The sequence below is a fragment of the Helianthus annuus genome, chromosome 12, assembly GCF_002127325.2.
Source record: "Helianthus annuus cultivar XRQ/B chromosome 12, HanXRQr2.0-SUNRISE, whole genome shotgun sequence".
Taxonomy (NCBI): Eukaryota; Viridiplantae; Streptophyta; class Magnoliopsida; order Asterales; family Asteraceae; genus Helianthus; species Helianthus annuus.
Genome location: NC_035444.2, coordinates 117,708,564 through 117,728,015, shown reverse-complemented (window position 1 = coordinate 117,728,015; position 19,452 = coordinate 117,708,564). Strand labels below are relative to the sequence as shown.

At 36.2% G+C, this 19,452-nt stretch overlaps 2 protein-coding genes across 3 annotated transcripts; one reads left to right on the top strand and one right to left on the bottom strand.

The window, feature by feature from the left end:
• The first annotated feature begins 9,143 nt into the window (after window positions 1-9,143).
• LOC110895742 (probable lactoylglutathione lyase, chloroplastic) lies at window positions 9,144-11,899 on the top strand. Its single transcript, XM_022143100.2, has 9 exons — window positions 9,144-9,299; window positions 9,702-9,873; window positions 9,950-10,074; window positions 10,223-10,287; window positions 10,406-10,603; window positions 10,683-10,730; window positions 10,800-10,907; window positions 11,467-11,607; window positions 11,677-11,899. Exons 1-9 carry the CDS (start codon window positions 9,188-9,190, stop codon window positions 11,716-11,718), a joined length of 1,011 nt encoding a protein of 336 aa, XP_021998792.1. The 5' UTR covers window positions 9,144-9,187; the 3' UTR covers window positions 11,719-11,899.
• On the bottom strand, window positions 11,794-18,351 carry LOC110895741 (VAN3-binding protein). Of its 2 annotated transcripts, none has more exons than XM_022143098.2 (9): window positions 18,250-18,351; window positions 17,975-18,168; window positions 17,842-17,898; window positions 15,837-15,905; window positions 13,192-13,582; window positions 12,460-12,618; window positions 12,331-12,380; window positions 12,187-12,253; window positions 11,794-12,101 (listed from the first exon to the last, which is right to left on the bottom strand). In XM_022143098.2, exons 1-9 carry the CDS (start codon window positions 18,281-18,283, stop codon window positions 11,914-11,916), a joined length of 1,209 nt encoding a protein of 402 aa, XP_021998790.1. In that variant the 5' UTR covers window positions 18,284-18,351; the 3' UTR covers window positions 11,794-11,913. The 2 variants fall into 2 exon arrangements, with proteins under 2 accessions (XP_021998790.1, XP_021998791.1); XM_022143099.2 differs by having other exon boundaries at window positions 12,187-12,244.
• Between the last annotated feature and the right edge of the window lie 1,101 nt (window positions 18,352-19,452).

Here is a 19,452-nt window from a genome sequence, read left to right as displayed (position 1 = left end):
GTTGCGAAAAAGAGGAAATGATAGTAAATCAGTGGACTATCACAGCACGCTAAAGAAATGTAATGTCAAATGTAATAAACGGTCTCACTGATGATGTGACGATAGGTTTTTATACATTTAGTAGAGTTATTCGGGATATAAACCTAAAATTTCAAACTTGTGAAATTCGTGGGGAACACTACTTGGATATATAGGTAACCCCTGAAATTTCGTTTGAAAGGTCTCGTATTCTGATATACTAGGTGTTTATACTCTATGATGTCTGGGGTATTATTCCGGGACTTCTGCTGAACGGTAGTTCTGACCTAGTCCTTGGCTAATACTTTCCGCAAAATGCTTGAAACATAGCATAAAGCCCTCAGCTGATTAGACAATAAAATTGATAATCATCTGTTGTAGCTGAAAAGATCCTCTAAAGGGGACACACTGCTAAGTCGAAGCTGATATCTCTCTGCTGAACGGAAGTTCTGACCTGAGATCCCTCACTTCTCGCATTTAACCCCTAATTTATGTACAGATATCATTGTAGTATTCTTGCCTGTAAGACTGAATATTGGGATTCTGGATACGGGAATATATTCAAGAGGTGGGACACATGAATCGAACTAAGTTCATAAAACACTTAAATAGTATCCTGAATAGATTGAAAATTGTATGAAAATTTAAGAGGACAACTATATCGTCAATCTACGTGAATCGTTTAGAACTTAAAATGATTAAAAGCTTAACGGTGCTAGTGATGTGTCTCAAAAACTGATATGATCCTCTTACACAAACTCACAAAAATATGTTTGTACATATTTCATTTCTGCATTTAATTTCTGTCTTTGCATTCATGTTTCTTATTTTCAAAAATCCAAAAAGATTTTCGACAACTGATGTTGGAGAGCTGATTTTCAAAATCTCAAAGGCTAAACATGATGAACAGACAGGTTTGTTAATGGTTTAAAATGTTTAAGATAATTCATTAATTTGAATTAGAAATTGGAATGTTTCAAATTTGTAATCAGTGTTTAATTGTAAAAGTATCAGATGATTAGTTGATTCATTAAGTTGAATCATAATTGTTTTTGTATTGAGATAGTGTGTCTGAGTCTTGCAGGTTTTTGATCCTGTTGCTACAGATAGCCAGGAGACACATCAGAACCAGAGAAGAGCTTAAACAGAGAAAGCCAGGAGTTGATTTCAATGGTGATAACGATTTCCAGACAGAGATCCCAGCATGATGATAGGGGGAGTCTGACGAAAGTTAAAACCAGAGAAAGATCCAGGCATATGGTTTCAGGAAGGAATTTCTGAAGAAGGTTTGATTCCAGGCAGAGTTCCTGAAGAAGACCGAACAAGATTGATGAGCTGTGAATGATTGAAGACTCTCACTAAAGATTCTGTCAACATTCAAGGGGGAGTCTGTTGGTGCAGTTGTCTGTCGACTACATCTTCGTTCGAGTCTTAGGGTAGGGCTGATTGTATTGTGAACAGTAAACGAGAAATCTTGTATTGAATAGGGTCGCTTATAGGGTATATAGTGTGGACCGCTTATTTGTCAATGTATATATAGGATCGCTTATCTGTCACCTAGGTGGATCGCTTATGTGACATGATGAGTGGATCGCTTATATGGACATGTCCATATAAGCGATCCAGAGGGTCTATATATATGGAGTCATATAAGCGGTTCAAGTAGTAGCATATGTGTGTGTTTTTCATGGTGTAACAGCGAAGCTCTGCCCGTTTGTCTCCAAAAGCTTGTAATTTGACAGTTAATCAATACAGGAGACGTTAAGTAGTGAAATCAAGCTTTACGAAGACTATTTCAATGAATTCCGCCTCTGAATTAGTCTAAGCACTCTTCTGAACGACTCGTCAGGTCGACAAACGTTCCTACAATGTGCTTATGTGTTTATGTGTTGACCTAATCAAAGTTATCTCAAGCTTGTTCAAATTCTATCCCCTTCACATTATAAAACAAATTGTGATTACTATGCAAGGAATTACGTAATTATGCATGCATACATAATTATGGAATTTAGTGCACAGAAACCACAACAAGTTTTGTCATGTGTCTAGAGTTAATTCTATTCATTTCCATTTCTGATGAAGCACTCATTGAGGAAAAATGAACTAGCTATTCATTTTTCACTTCTGAAAGAATATCCGTTGAGGGAAATGAATATCCTTTTGATTATCCCTTCATTTTCATTTCAGAAGAATACCCGTTGAGGAAAATGACTCATTCCGTTTATTTTCGTTTCTGAAGAATATCCGTTGGGGGAAATGAATATCCTTTTGATTATTCCTTCATTTCCATTTCTGATGAAGAACCCGTTGAGGAAAATGAATCGTTCATTCATTTTCGCTTCTGAAGAATATCCGTCAAGGGAAATGAATATCCTTTCGACACCTGACAAAGAACCCATTGGAGAAAGTGAATCATCCATTCATTTTCACTTCGAAGTATATCCACTGGGGAATGAAAGGATATGCCTTGCATAAAAATCTTTGATGGGTTACTCTACGCAAATAGATGACACCCTAGATTCCATGCAAGACAATTATTTAACACAAACGTCACAGACAGACTCCTACGAATAAAATTTCGGGACGAAATTTCCTAAAGTAGGGGAGACTGTGACATCCGTGTCACTTCAACCATCAAACAAATACCAAATCAATGAAATATTGTGTTTCATACTTGGGATTTGTATAAATATGTGTATCATTTGCACATATCAATTCTTGTTCGATTTCGAGCTTTAAATCGCTTTCTGGAAGGTTATACGCGAACTGATGTGTAAACGTAATCAGTTTAATGCGACAAACACTCCGGAACAGTGACATAGGCTTAACATACCTTAAATAACCGTTACATAACTTAGAAATAAGTTTTGGAGGGTTTGGTGTGTCGAAATCAAGTTTATTCGATCACAGGGACTATCTGCGTCAAACTGCAAAAGTATACCGAATCGAATGGTAACGAACATTCTGGAACTTGATCATAAGTTAAACATGCCCTAAATATCCTTTACATAGCTTAGAAATAGGCTTTGAGGTGTTCGGTGCGCAAAAATAAACTTATTTGATCAATAGGGACTAAAAGCGTCAAAAAGTGCATAAGTATGCATTTTCGCGCATATCTTATGTTCTGAATATATCCGGACTTCCAAAAATTTATGTAATCATTAAAATATTTTATTTTAGTGATTGGCATGATAAAATTCCATTCGTCGCGCAATTTGGATCGTTTTTGCGTCCGCTACGACTTCCGTCGTAATTAACCGAATAACGCAACCGTACGACCAAACGAACCGACATCCGAGATGTTTTTGAGCATATTTTAAGTTCCCTATACTTTAACTTCATTTTAGAGCTTTGAAATGGGGTTAACGGGGCTTAAACGTGTCAAAAATGCATCAAAAACCAAGTTTTGGGCATTCAGGGACTAAAATTGTAAATCTGTGAAACTTGCTAGGCTTGGGGCGTAAGCCTAAGCTTATTCTTACGCGGCCTGCGTCAGCAGCCCATATCAGAAACATTGAATCTGGCTTTCCAGCCTGTTTTTGACGGTTTTAATCATAGATTTGCAATACCATTTGATGGTATTTCATGTCCCCATTGTTTTTAAAACCTTATGCCCACATGTATGGCCAAGATCGAAGCACGAATTACGAGGAACAATCCTAACGGTTGTGGAATTTCTATAAATACCCAACACTTTCATTCTTGCAACTCACAAATCTGATTCAATTGCTCTAAGTTGGGGTTTAGCACTTCATACCTGAGCAATTTGAATCAAGGTTTCCTTGCTTGGACCCTTTGTAAGTATTCTTTCATGCTTTTATGCGTTTTTAAGCATGAAAGTCAAACAGTGTTTGACTTTCAGCTTTGACCAGTCAATGGTCAACACGAAGTTCGTTTGAACTTCGCAACGTGAGCGTAATCACGATGGTCATAGTCCCTTGTGACTATACCAACTGATTACCACGTTGATTAGGTGTAGTGACGAGTCATAGTTTCGGTCAAAGTACGCGTTCATGCGTATTTTGCAACCAAACTATTCTTGGGTATCAAAACCCTTTGTTTTGATATCAAACTTGTTTTCTAACTTCGTTAAACATGTTTAACTCGTCACTTTTAGATTAGTGCTTATATAGGGTCGTAAGATAAGCGGTCTAAACAACCACTTAGACTTTCGAACCCGACCCGTTTGGTCGATCATTAGGATCTGACCAAACATGTTTTGTGACCATAGTTGTATAGGGAATAACCTTCCGAGGTTATACCTTATGGTCACTTCGTTTAGTTAGTTGTATGATAGGTAATTTATATGCCTTAGGAAAATGACCAAAATGCCCTTTTCACACATAATTTCATTTTAAGCATATGTAACCTAAATTTTGACATCTAAATTGATTAGGCAACATTATTAGACTTGTTAAGGCATATAATACTTGTCATAGGACTAGTTAGGCGGTCCGAACACGTTTTACGCGAACGACACGTTAAAGTAGCGTGAGCGGTACTAAACGAGTCGTAATGGATCGTAAGCACTTAGGTTAGGTTTCGTTTTAGTATGTAGGCTTTGTTAAACCATATTACATGAGTTCCTATACTCATTTGGTTTACGAAACCTCATTCTATCCGATCTTCTGATTTAGGTCCGGTTTATTAACATAGTTACCTATATTAGGTGCCGTTTGATTTCTGTGATCCCTCTAGCTTTGCTTGGTTGTTATTCAAGACTTCTAAGCATCCTCAAGTGAGTACATAGTCCCCTCTTTTACTTTTTTCAAACATTTTGGGGTGAAACATATGTGCCTACTTGTTACTTTCATGCTTTTCATGCTTTTATATCATATACTTGCTATGTTCATTAGTAAGCATATAGTACATGATTTCATTAGTTCACTTAGCATGCTAGCACATTGATTTTCATATATTACATTTTGTTGCATATGCTCATCCAGCATATGGACACATTGTTTTACATTTTAAACTGTTTGAACCGTTTGGAGCTGTTTGATCTATGTGAATTATTTGAACTGTTGGAACCGTTTGGAACTGTTTGATCCTTGTGAACCGTTTGGAACTGTTTGATTTATGTGAACCGTTTGGAACTGTTTGATTTATGTGAACCGTTTGGAACTGATTGATTGATGTGAACCGTTTGGAACTGTTTGAACTGTTGGGTTAGGGAAGTGATTAGGTAACGGGGCGGGTGTAATGTGTTAAAAGCATGGTGGATACGCCGCTGGTACTTCCTATATATAAGTGCTTTTAACACATTATATATCGTTGCGTTATCTAGATCACTTGGGCAAAAGTTATCAAAACAAAGTTATATTACAAGGTTTTTCTAACAATATAAACCATTCGAGTTTTATTACAAAAACGATTTTCGATCTGGGTCTACATAAACAAATGTTTTGGAGTTAAGATTCATGGCATCGAGGTTTTATAAATTATAACAAATCTGTTTTAACTTGGTTATTTCGATTCACAATATAAACATTTTACAAAACTAGGTTTTCTAATATCAATTATTGAAGTTTTTCAAGTTATTTCAAAATGTAAACGAGCCATGAATCTGACACTCACATAAAACCTATGTACTTGCCGGCATTTTTATGCTGACGTATTTTCACATATGTTTCAGGTACCATAGTTGATGATGATTGATGCATGCTCACATAGGAATGGACGAGGCCTTAGTGACTTAATAACAATGGAAGTTAATTTGTTCATGTTTTGTATCTAATTTCAATACAATGTAATAAACTTAATTCAATAAAACAGAATTTTTATCCATGTGTTGTGAAACAATGATTCTGTTACGACACTCCCCGACGTTTCCGCCGCGGTTTGTTGTTTTAACGTGGTCGGGGTGTGACATTAATAGGATGCTATGATCAAGAAACAAGCTAGGTCGCTGCTAGAAACACACGCATAGATAATCTAGAACCTTTTGAACATTATTTGAAATGGTTGTATTTGATAGTCTATGGTTGTGACGTTTGATGTATTAGATAATTTGTTGCATGAAATCTACTTAATCTATAATGAAACGATAGTGTTATGGAATCTCATGAGCAATCTGAACGCTTAGTGCCGCACCCCGATGTTTCCACCATCGGTTGGGGTGTGACATGGTTGCACACGTTCAGGCTATTAAACTCACACGAAACACACATACTTTATGCTTAAAATCTCAAACAAACATTCCAACATACATGCTTATACGTTATACGTGAACACATATATGCTAGACTATTCTTATGCTTTATACTTGTCATTAACTTCGTACAAGCCTCCTTTAACATGTATAGCGCTATAGGAGTAACACACTGCCCGTATTCTTGAGGTCATGTTAAGTTAAACAGAACGGTCTATTCATTGCTACGATTAGATTACGCTAGCGGGAATCTTTGGTTTGACTTGTATAGTTGCATGCTAGTATATTATGTTAGTTTAAGTCAACGATTATGCATGTGGAATTTTTTAAACTTTTTATACTTATGCTAGTAGTTAAACTTGTATACTCGCCAATACTTTTGTATTAAACTATACTTTGAAACGTGTTGCAGGAATTTGATGACGACGAAATCTAGTAGGATTGATTAGAAACGCATTCTAAAGCTTTAGTATTATTGTTGTAATTGTTTCATGTTCTTTTATTGTCCTTTGCTTCAAATGTTGTACTTGAAATATTAGAAATGAAATAAAATTTTGTTTTATTAAATATTGTCGCAAAATAGTGTTATGAAGTCTGTTGCAATCTCGTTTTCTTCTTACTATGTTTCGCCATCGGTTGGGGTGTAGATATCAGAGAAGAAAATGGTACAATTTTATAATTTGGCCTAACATAAGCATAAGTGGATAACATTCACATATGCTCTTATCTATGTGGGTATTTGGGTTAGCTTATTTTGGAGCTACTTTTAACTTGTTGACTTATAAAAAGTTAATAAGTTCTTTTGACACTGTTTGGATAAAGGTTGAGAAGGAGTTTTATGCTTGAAAAAAAAGAAAATGAGAAGTTAGAATTTGTAACTTTTGACTTTTAGGGGGTGTTTGGGAGTGCTTATTTTAGAGACTTAGAGCATTCACATCCATTCTACCATATTTTCATCCTAAATTACACTAAAAAACACTACATTTTCTCTCTCCTTTTTAATTAAATAATATTTTTATACCTTTGTTATTATCTTTTCTCTCTCCTCCACTCACAACCACTTTCAAAATATATTAAAAAAATATAGGAGGTGAATAGCGTCCCCCCCCCCCAAATATACAGATGAACAGTAACATTTTCTCTCTCCTGCACTCAGAACCACTTTTTATACTCTTTATATTATAAAAACTCCACACACAGAATTTGATAGAATGGATGTGAATGCTCTTAGGCTGGAGGGTGTGGGATGGAGCCCCTAGGAGCTTTATCAGGACACGTAAGCGACATGTAGGATCCACGTCAGCCAGGAGGCTTTATTGTGGGATGGAGCCCCTTATTAAACAAAATAAAAAAAAAAGATTTCATTGGATTAAACCAAGTGAGCCCCACCTGAACATCTCATTCTTGGCGTTAACATGATGGAGCCCCCTCCTATAGTGCCCATTGTTGAATTGGTGGGTATAGGTGTATGGCGCTACAGGTGATGAGGTGGCATAAGGGAGCCCCCACACCCTTCGGCCTTATAGCTTATAGGTTATTGACTTTTTGAAAAGTTAAAAAATGGGGAAATCACCAAAATAGCCATTGACTGGTCAATTTTTCCAAAATGGCCAATTGAAACGGCTCCCCAAGCCTTTACACGAATTCCGACACGGCTCAAAAGAGCTTTCCTCATCAGCCACTCATCTTTTGCCACGTGGCACCTCTGTTCAGTCCTTGTCTTCTTCCCCAATTTGGCTGTTTTGGTCCTTGTCATCTGACATCCTTTGTCATTTCGGTCACCAACCACCAATTTTCATCATTCACGACATCATTTCATCATCCGTCGTCTTCTCCACCATCTGCTACATCATCGTCTCCAGTCTTCTTCCCTAAGAACATCGTCTCCAGTCTACATCATCATCTCCAGTCTTCTTCTCCCTGTCTCCATCTTCTTCACCGAGCACCATCACCGCCCTCACCTCCTACCACCACCCTGCAACCTCCCACCGCCCTCACCGAGCACCACCACCCTACAACTAACCACAACCCTCACCGAGCACCACCGTAAACCACCACCCTCACCGAGCACCACCACCCTGCAACCAACCACCACCGTAAACCACCATCACTCTCACCGACCACTACCACCGTAAACCACCATCAACTTCCTCATTTCAAAAAAATGATGGAACTGTACCAAAAAATTGATGGAACTTCCTCATTTTGCCAAAGCCTTTAATATGTGAAACTTATCACAAAAATTGATGTTTCAATGGTTCTGGCAGATATCAGAAATTTTCAACCTCAACTTCCATTAATTTTATTATAAACTTATCACAAAAATTGATGGAATCTATAACAGGCCAAGCAATTTCAGCTATCAAAGAGACCGGCTGCTGGTGATTGTGAGCGGCAAAGGGAACCAAATCTACGCCGTCGGGGGCGGTGGGAGGTCGCCGGAGTATGGGCCGAGGGTGTCGACGTCGTCAGCGAAGCCGTGGGGTGGGTTTAATGATCCGGGTAACGGCAGGATTTCGGCTAAACTGTTGTCTTTGCTCATGTTGTGTGTGTGGATATGGATGGAACGGTGGAGGAGAAGGTTGAAGAAGAGGGAGTGGGAGGGGTCGTTTCAAATAGGAGAGAGAGAGAAAGAGGATAGAGATGACACACTTTTCTTTGCATTTATGATGACAAAATAGAACCACTGCCACATTGTCTGATGACAAAATAAAAAAAGAAAAAAAAAAGGAGAGAGAAAGGGTGTCCTCACGTGTCAAAAGCTGAGTGGATGTTGTGGAAAGCCCTTTTATGCCGTGTCAGAATTCTTGAAACGGCTTGTGAAGCCGTGTTAACTGGCTATTTTTGAAAAATTGACCAGTCAGTCAATGGCTATTTTCGTGATTACCCCTTAAAAAATGTTTGTAAAACTATTTTGTGTGTGAAAAAGAAACCCTCTATCTGTCTATATATCTATGAATTTGAGAGCATATAAAAATAAGTTGTTATCTGAATGGGAAGGATAATGATCTGCCAACAATGGCGTGTTGGTCTCTTCGTGTTGTTTGTCAACCTCCATATTCTTCTTCACGGCGCGACGTATCTCTTCCTGCTACTTCCCGCAGGCTTGCTCTCATCCAGCTTGGAGCCGGTAACCCAACCCTACTCTTCCTTCCTTCAACTGTATTTCTTTTTGCTTATTCAATCGACCGTTACACTGGATTTCTCAAGGAAAAAAACAAAACTTGTTTTGTGCCTTCAATTTGTTATGTCTCATCGAATCCTACCAATATTCAAAACCATAGATGGATGCTGTTGCAACAAAGTTTATCTTTTTAACTCAAAAATAACAAATTGGAAATTGTTGAAAGCTTTTTGTGTTGTACTTGTTCCATGGAATTGAGTGCCACACTGTGTAATTTAATTTTATTTTTCACGCGAATTGAGCCTTTTATGAACAAATTTAGTAATGTTAGCTTACTCGTACATTATGTGTTAGCTTCATATGACAATGCGTTGATAACTAATCTTATTTAGTTACTGAATCCTACAGCTATACCTCAGACACAGTTATTTGGTGTGGGTGCATCCACATTACTCAAATCTGATGTTAGCACAGCTAAAACTACTATCACTGAGGAAAATGCAATAGATTGGCCAAGAAAGGATAATAGAAAAATGTTACATGTTGTATATCGTGTTGGGGATTTGGAGAAAACTATAAAGTACGGCCCTTGTGCTCTTCTTGTATGCTCTTCTTGGAAGTTTAATAATAATAATACTACATGTTTATTTTTCTAGGTTTTATACCGAGTGCTTGGGTATGAAAGTGTTAAGGCAACGCAACATACCAGAAGAAAGATACGCAAATGCTTTTGTGGGATATGGACCTGAAGAGACTAATTTTGTTATTGAACTTACTTACAGTATGTCGTCACCTTGATTAACATGGATATTTATTTAATCTAGAATCCCTTTGGTCCATATAACTAACTTAACTTCAGTTTTATTGAGTTACATACATCATTGCTTCTTACTGATCCTGGCTTTCATTTTCTAACAATGTTCATGCAGATTACGGAGTTGACAAGTATGACATTGGAAATGGTTTTGGACATTTCGGTATAGCAGTTGAGGACGTAAGTTGGTTTGATCTAGCTATATTTCAGATTAGAAATGACGTCCTGTATTTTTAAAATGCGGTCTCTTCCTTTCCTTTGTATGAAAATGGCAAGTGCATGAATCATCTGTGTTTAGGTTGCTAAAACTGTGGATCTTGTAAAAGCCAAGGGTGGAAAAGTTACGAGTGAAGCTAGCCCAGTAAAGGCGCTGATTGAAGATCCAGATGGCTACACGTTTGAGCTCATTGAGAGGAAGGGCCGTGTTTCTGAGCCTCTATGTCAAGTGATGTTAAGAGTAGGAGATATGAATCGCTCCATTAACTTCTATCAGCAGGTCAACCACCCACACGCAATTAAATTATAGCTACATGTTCTTCTTGTGTAGAGTTACCCTCTCTTATATTTGCTTGCAGGCATATGGAATGAAACTCCTCCGGAAAAGTGATGAACCTGAAAACAAGGTGATTCTATTGTAGCACTCTCTAGTCTTCTCTCATATACAAATAGTTTGTCATGTAATGGTTTTTCAGTGCACAAAAGCCAGAATGGGGTATGGGTCTGAAGATGCAAGTGCAGTGTTGGAATTGACATACAACTATGGCATCACGGAATATGACAAAGGAAATGGTTATGGGCAGGTGAATCGCTAAACCCCTATGTATTATTCACTTCTTTCAACCTAAGTAGTTAATGCGGTAAAATATTGGATATCGGCCAAGGACCGATATTTGAGATATCGGCAATTTTAATATCATGCTAAATTTATATATATAGCAATTTAACACTAACAATTCAGTATACTCTCCTACCATTAACAAATTAACCTTTTGCAACTTGCAAAACATTAACAATTGTAGTAAGTAGGAACTTACTAAGACTTAAAACACTAACATTTAACAATAACAACTAATAATTAAGACTTAAAACACTAATAGCAACGATAAGAAAAAAGACAGATAGTAGAACTAAGAAGAAAGGTACTGATATCGGGAAAATCGGTGATATATTGGTCAAATCTCGGTCCAATATTAGTCAATATCGCTGATATTATCGGTACCGATATTCTGACCGATATTTTGTACCGATATCTCGGCAGGGGACGATAACCGGTATATCATTGATATATCGGTTGATATTAACTACATAGCTTTCAACAATCCAATGTCTTAAACAAGTGTATTTTATTAACAATTTCAGATTGCAATAGGAACCGATGATGTGTATAAGACTGCACAAGTTGTAAAACTGTTTGGTGGGGAGATAGTGCTTCAACCTGGGCCCTTGCCGTTCTTAAACACAAAGATAACAGCCTGTTTGGATCCAGATGGATGGAAATCGGCAAGTTTTCGACAAACTGTTTTCTGGTTCTTTAACACTTCTAATTTTGCTCATATTTCCATATTGCAGGTATTTGTCGATAACATTGATTTCATGAAAGAACTAGAGTGAGGAAAGGAAACATGATTGATGGAGGAGCTGAGCAGTTATCTATAGAGTTTATATTGAAAATCGATGTCTTGCCAATTCCTTAAACTGATAAATCATTCCACTCTCACTCTTATTGATAAACACAATCGATCAATCAATCACAATAGATATAAATCCAAAAGACACTACACATTCTTAATTCCCAGTGACTTGGGATTAGTGCTGCTGTGTAAACCTTGCCATATTAGCTCTGCAATTCAGCAAATGCTGGAGGCCCTCTATCCATTTATGTTTTTCTTCTTTAGTGGTGCATTCAAATTGTATTATTCTTTCAGACGTTTCTATCCCGAAATACTGCCGCTCTTCATCCATCTCTCTTCCAACATATACGCCAGAGACTACATCTGCAGCAGGAGTATATATATCGTCAATGCTAATTTCAGATAAACACAACAAGTCTTATGACTACAATACGGTATCATATCTTACACTTCTTTTTCTTTGTAAAAGTTCCTGCGATATGCTTGCTTTTCAGTTTTGCTACCACCTGTTGCCCCTCCATAAACACGGCTTATTGTTAATGAAATATATATATGTATTACTATATCTTTAGAAGAATCTTGATATGCTTACCTGCCATTTTGTGTTGACCTTGAAAGAAACTTCCTTCCAGTGATGGTCTCCTGAATTAGCAAATTAAATGATGTTAATATCCCTTCTTAAACCTCATGTCTGTTTGACATTTAGTTTCGATGGAATTACCTTTTCTGGTAAGCTTTAAAAGTTGTCCCCCTTTAGAAACAAAATTCAAGGTTGCCAATACGTGCGATTCTTTGCCTTCTTCCCCCTGTTCCTCACCCAAAGCCATGGTTTCAGCTCCCTTTTGCAGCCTTGCTCTTAATGTGGCAGCTCCTCTCAACGCTGTAGTAATTATTATTATAATTATTAGTAGTAGCAGTAGTAGTACTGTTATTCTTATCATAATTAGAACTAATAGAAGGTTAGTTCAACAATATTTTAGAAGGAGAAAATCATGAAAGTAGCCATTTTTTCTAGTGTGTTGGTCACGGCAAAACAGTTTCACACCTAACCATGAGTTACATGAGTGAAAAAAAGCAGATACTCAAATTTGTTTCGCGTGACAGTTTATATAGGAAGACAAAAAGGCATTTTTTACTGCTATGCGAATTAGATATGAATTTGTTTCACATAACATTTATTATTGGTAGACAAAAAGGTATTTTGGTAATGCTACTTGAATTTGATTCTCGTAGCATTTATTATTGACAGTCGGAAAGGTATTTTTTTAATGCTGCTCGAATTCAATTCGCGTAGCGTTTATCATGGGCAGATGAAACCGTTTCTTATGAACACGCGGGTAAAAGCATATATACGCAGCCGACTATTAAATTGTGTATCTCATGGCTAACATGTGTGACATTGTTGAGATTGCATGACACAATGGCTGGCTACTTTGGGAAAAAAAAACGGTACCTGTGGCAGCTCCTGCAGTTAGGGTCATTATGTCTCCGTTAGTCCTTGCAGTAGTTGCAGAATTGATGGCTGATAATATTTGCTCATGATCAGCTCCCATATCCTCTGCAATCTCTATGCAATGTGATGCCACTAGAGCTGCTGCTGATGCTATTGCATTTGATGCTTTTGAACACCCTTTTTCTTCCTTATCATTACTGTTATTATTATCATTGACTAATGATGATGTTGCTGATGTGGCAGTAAGAGCGGCCACAGCAGCGGCAACTCCTGCCACCGATACTGCTGCATGCAGTTGAGCTATGTGTGTTCTCACCTCATGCTTTCTCCTTTCTTTCTGATCTTTTATCCATCTACCCATTGTCCTTCCTCTCATTATGTTCCTGTAAAGCTACACAAAAAAAATAAAAATACTAAATTGTTATGTCATTATTATAATTAATAGTGAATTGCAAGTTTTGTCCTTTATCTATATAGCACATTTCAGGCGGTGTCCTTTGCCTTTAAAATTGATGAGTTTTGTAGTTTATGTTTCAAAAACTTGCATGTTACGTCCTTTAGCTCTAACCCAGTTAATTTTTAACGTTAACTTGGGTCATGTGCAAGGCACATGAAGATAAAACAAAATAATAAGATATATAAAAATCCTAAAACCTTTCTCTCTCTCAACTCTCTTTGCCCCCTCTCTCTAAACACGGGTTTTTTTCCGGTGAACCACCCCTGCCATAGAGACACCAATTGGCATGGCCACACCCTATCATCTGAACCCCTACCACCGCACCCCCTCACCGTCTCGGGTGAAGCACCACCTTGGTTTTAAAAAAAAGCGCATGAGGCTCGCTTTTTCCACAAAGCTCAAGAAAAGCACATTTTTTTTGGGTTTTTTGAGGTTTGAGGCGCGCGCCTTTTGTATTTTGGGTGTTTTTATGCATGAAAATGTTGAACAATAGGTTTTAATTGGCTTGTACATGTAGGTAAAATCATATAGAAATCTTAGTTATAACTATATTTTCGATAAGGGCTGCTAAAAACCTATGGGATATATATAAAAGTTTATATAATCTTCTTGCGCCTTGGGTACGAAAAGCCCACCGCTTTTGCGCCTCATTTTTAGACCTCGTCGCTTTTGTGCGCCTCTCGCTTTTTAAAACCAAGAGCACCACCCCACCATCTGAACCACTACCACCGCCCCACCACACCTGCTCACAAGTTCGATCTGAGCCAGATCTGCTCGGGAGAAGAAAGTGTTGCCAAAGAAAAAAGGTTGGTCTCTTAGGGTATTACCGACCAAACCTTAAACAAATTGCCGGCAACCACTAAAATCAGAACCACATCACCCTTGATAATCAAAATATCACCAACCCGATCTGATGCAACATCGCAAAACCAAACCGTCTTTACAGAATATGATCTACACCAGGACGTCGCGGGTAAAATACAGGGGTTTCGGTGTATATTTTATCGTTTTTGCTTTAATGTTTGTTTAGATCTGTTTCGTTTGACTTCGTTTATGTTCTGATATACTTTCTCAACGTGTTTATCTGTTATTAGATTCAAATCGACTACGTAGATTTGATTATTACAAGTTTATTATTCGTTTTGTCATAGTTGTGTTTTGCTGTATTAGTGTTATTGATAATTTGATATGTTTTGTGATTTTACGAAGTTGCTATTTGTTGTATACAATATACATATCGTTTCTCTGTTTTTTTTTTTTTTTTTTTTTTTAGATCAGATCAGTTCTGTTTGACTTTTTTAAGTTCTGATTTACTATTTAAACATGTTCATCCTGATTTGGATCTGGGTTTATAGTAAGACCAAATATGCATTAGGATTGACTGATTGAGTAAGGAATATAGGGAGAATAGGTAGAGGAGAAAAGGCGGTTGGTGGCCGGTGGCGGAGGATAATAGGTAGAGAAAGAGGGGTTAAAGAGAGAAAGGGTGGTGAGAAAAGGGTATATTTAGTATTTAAATTTTATTTTTGTTTTACCTAAAAAATTTCATGTGCAACCCATCCATCCATTATTAATTGAACTAGAGTAATATATAGAGGAATGTAAACAAAGGGTAAACATATTAAGTAGTAAAAAAAAATCAAAAGGTAAACATCCATGTGTTCGACTTTTGTCTTTTAATGTCCAAATTCCAACATAAGACATCATCATAATTGATTAAAAATAACCAAACAAAAGAAAGTTGATATTGGTTTTTGTAAAACAATGTTCAAGAAAATACAACTTCATAGTGTGATCTAATATAATAGCAAAATACATAAGTCATTATTAAATTCGGTATTAATACCGGTATTTACCGAAAAATACCGGTACCGATACCGTTTTTTTACCGATACCGAATTTTGAAAAATCTATTACCGATACCGGTACCGTTTATGATCATGGTACGGCATCGGTACGGTACCGGTATGGTACCGGTACGGTACCGGTATTTCAGTAAAAAATCTCATCTCTACTAAAATCTAACGTTAAAAATTAACTGGGTTAGGGCAAAAGGACGTAGCATGTAAGATTTTGAAACATTAAGTACAAAACTTATCAATTTTAAAGGCAAAGGGCACCGCCTGAAATGTGGTATATAGTGCAATTCACTCAAAATGTTAATAGTCAAACTAGGCTATATACATACCCCATTTCTGAGCAATTGATGGCTAGACACAAAATCTTGGTTGAGGGCGTGATGAATTAGATATAACTCCTGCATCAGGTTAAATTGTTACTGAATAAAGCTCAAAACACGAACGATATGCATATGCTGTAGATGAGAGTATGTGTTCATTTATACTCATAGCCATCTTTTTTTGTGACCTTTATTAAAGGTCTCAATTTTAGTCATTCTATCGATAGATATTATTAGTGTTTTCTAATCATGAGTAACACCTTATTTGTTTTTATAAACATAAATCATGCGGTGTTTACAGGTTAGCCTGTCGAGTTCGATTCAACCCACATAAAAAACGACCCGTTACACATAGGACTGACCAAATAGCTCGTGGCTTGGAGCTTGCTCGAAGCTGGCTTGGTTGTAAACGAGGCACCCTGAGTTGGCTCAGTTTGTAAACGAGCTGAGCTTGATCCAAGGTTGGCTCGTTCATTGGTTCACTTAAATTAACTCACTTTGTAGCCCAAGTATAAGACATTCAATCTTTTAAGCCCCAAGACTTTCATTATACGGTCCAAGCAAGTTAAACTACGCCAAAACCAAATTGAGCCAGTTTCTTATTTTTTTTAGCCCGAGTTGAGTCAAGTTTTCAATTAGGTTTACAATCTAAGCCAAATTGAGCTCGAGCTCGACCGTCTCAACTTGGCTCACCCACATGCAAGTGTTCAAATTCAAAGGCGCATGAAAAGACCATCTTTTGGTAGACGAGACTTTATGCTTCCATTTAGTTAAAATCCTGTTGTTTTCTTTCATTAAAACAATCTAGATCCGTCGCCTACTTTTCTTAATAAATGCTGAAATATAAGTTTCACTGCTTGAGATACAAGTCACTATTCTGGAATTTGTAGTCTGCCAGTTTTATCCAAAATGACTTTTTTTTTTTGCCAAATAGCCTTTCACCTTTGGCATTTTTTTTGCCATTTTCATCAAACCACTAACTTAGTTTACTTTTTTTGTTAAGTTGAAGGATATTTAGATGAAACTGACAAATATAAAACCTTAGGGACAATTGTGGCAATTTACTTAAATTCTTTTTAATTTCTTTTATTTAATTAATTTTGTCACATATATATAAAACAGAATATACATGCAGTTCTTATAAAAAATTTAATAGTTTTGTCACGTAGTTATAATAAATTTTCATCCGACCACTAAGTCAGTTATTTTTTCTATTAAGATGAAGGATCTTTTAAATTTTATAAAATAAGAAAAAAATTATTTTCCAATTTGTTTATATACATCAGTTTTATAAAAAAACCGATCTATATAAAAAAACTAGATATTAATTTCTACCTTAATTTATAACATTTAAAACATCCTTCACCTTAACAGAAAAAATAAACTGAGTTAGTGGTTTGAATGAAAATTTATAAAAATTATGTGGAAAACTTTTTTTTTTTTTATAAAAATTGCATGTATATTCTATTTTATATATACGTGACAAAATTAGTTAAATAAAAGAAATTAAAAAGAGTTTTGAGTAAATTACCAAAATCGTCCCTGATGTTTTATATTTGTCAGTTTCATCAAAATATTCTTTAACTTAACATAAAAAGTAAATTAACTTCGTGGTTTGGATGTAAATGACAAAAAATGTCAAAAGTGAAGGGCTGTTTGGCAAAAAAAAATCATTCTGGATGAAACTGGCAAACAGGCCTAAACCTAAAGGACAATTTTGGCAATTTACTCTTTAATAAAAAGTCATATAGCCCGTATAATTTGGCCCCAATACGACCCATATTTTAATTTTTTTTGCCGTATCATTCGATATGTTTTCACCATTTTTCACAATATCATACAACCCAATCGAACTTTTTGTTTGAAATGAGTTGAGCCGTGGTTAACAAATCAACTGAACCGCTTCCTCTTTTAACCAGGAAAACCAAACCTTTTATAACGTGGTTATAAGTTCGGATTAAACTGGTCAGGGTGACCTTTCAGTTAGATAGTTACTTAAGATATAGTTAGTTACCTTGAATTCATCACTTTTTCTAGGAGGGGTATCTGCCTTTTCTGATGGTTGAGGTTCCTACAATCCAATGAAACCAAATAAATACATAAATACATAAGCTTACTTAGTATCTCCTCTAGTAAATGTTCCTTACATCTTGGGGTGAGCAGAATAAGTTTGGGTTTTTATGTTGAAGATAATTATGGGAAATGGCTTTTGAGAGTTCCACAGACGAAACACTCCATGACCTCCCAAGGAACTCCATAGATTCGGTTGGCGTTTCCGGCAATCGACTTGGACATGGACATGGCTTTTCCTCCTCTATGTTTTCCAGCTTACTTGTGGACACTGCACAACAACAACAACAACACAACAAAACTAAATTAATTAAAAATGAAGATATTATTAGCATTCAAAGGCATTACTTACTTCTTAGAATTGTAGTGACTGCAAGAATGAACATGAAGAGGTGGTTTGTTTATATGGGGAGCGGCAGACCTCATGATTACAAACTACTGAATTTAGGGGATGTTTGGTAGAGGTCCCTCCTTAATACTCCATGACTAATTTTATATATATTTAAAACCTTATCACTTACAGCAAACATCATCTTCGTCAAAACTTTATTTTAATTCTCAACTAACAAACATCCAAATATACTTCCTACTCTAGTGGATTCAAATGAAAATCGACAAGTTCACACATGCATCATTACTAATAAGCTAATAGCTAACTAATGATTCGTGAAGCCCTCCTTGCTTTCTTGATAGCAAATTGATGAATCAACTTTTAACAGTTTAAATCATACCTTAATTTGACAAAAAATAAAAAAAATAAAGAATACGGGTCTGAATTTGATGATCGTTTTTGTATAAATTACCAACAATTTAGTCATCAACAATCATTTGGGTATTGGGCTCACTAACCTAATAGGCTAACTAATCAAAACCATATGATTTTTTTTTATTTTTTTTTTATTTTTTTTTGTAAATGGGCCTATGTTGTGTTAGTATTTGTTTGGCTATACCCTATTAATTTTTTTACATATAATATTGGATTTTTTTTTTAAATTACGTACCCTACGAAATCACGGGCCTTGGCCGGTGGTCCTCCACGCCCACCTCTAGGGCCGGCCCTGATCATTAGGAATGTATGTATTATTGTTTTTACATAAACACTAATAGTATTCACAAATGAATACACCGATAATAAGATAATTCTCTAATATTTGAAGAATTGTACCCTATTTTTTTGTATAATTTACTATATACGGGTGACGCCCTTTCATTGGTCGATTCTTTTTGGATTTAACTTTCAAACCTTCATATTTGCTAGCATACGTGTTTAGCCTCTCCGTTTTTCTAAAAAAGTTCTTTTTTTATTTGTTAACTTTGTTTATGTTCGTGTTTAGTCTCTCTACTTTAACTTTGGTAATGTACATGTTTAGTCCTTCTACTTTTATTCCTTTTAGTGTTTCATCATTTAGCTTTTTTCCCTTGCTACCGCAATGAATCAACTCAGGGGAATAGTGACCGTTAGCTGTTGGTGGGCACCGCTACTACTCTTGGACTTTAATAAAGTTACTTTATAATTCCTAAACTTTATTAAAACAAAAATTATTTGGCATGCGTA

Excerpts from the sequence above, each read along its gene's own strand:
- LOC110895742 (XM_022143100.2), top strand. The coding sequence starts at position 9,188 with ATGGCGTGTTGGTCTCTTCGTGTTGTTTGTCAACCTCCATATTCTTCT. Across the intron at positions 9,300-9,701 it reads TCTCATCCAGCTTGGAGCCG|CTATACCTCAGACACAGTTA; the intron begins GTAACCCAACCC and ends TGAATCCTACAG. Across the intron at positions 10,288-10,405 it reads TCGGTATAGCAGTTGAGGAC|GTTGCTAAAACTGTGGATCT; the intron begins GTAAGTTGGTTT and ends ATCTGTGTTTAG.
- LOC110895741 (XM_022143098.2), bottom strand. The coding sequence starts at position 18,283 with ATGTTCATTCTTGCAGTCACTACAATTCTAAGAA. Across the intron at positions 12,619-13,191 it reads AACTGCAGGAGCTGCCACAG|CGTTGAGAGGAGCTGCCACA; the intron begins GTACCGTTTTTT and ends TAATTACTACAG. Across the intron at positions 12,102-12,186 it reads TTTTACAAAGAAAAAGAAGT|ATGTAGTCTCTGGCGTATAT; the intron begins GTAAGATATGAT and ends CTCCTGCTGCAG.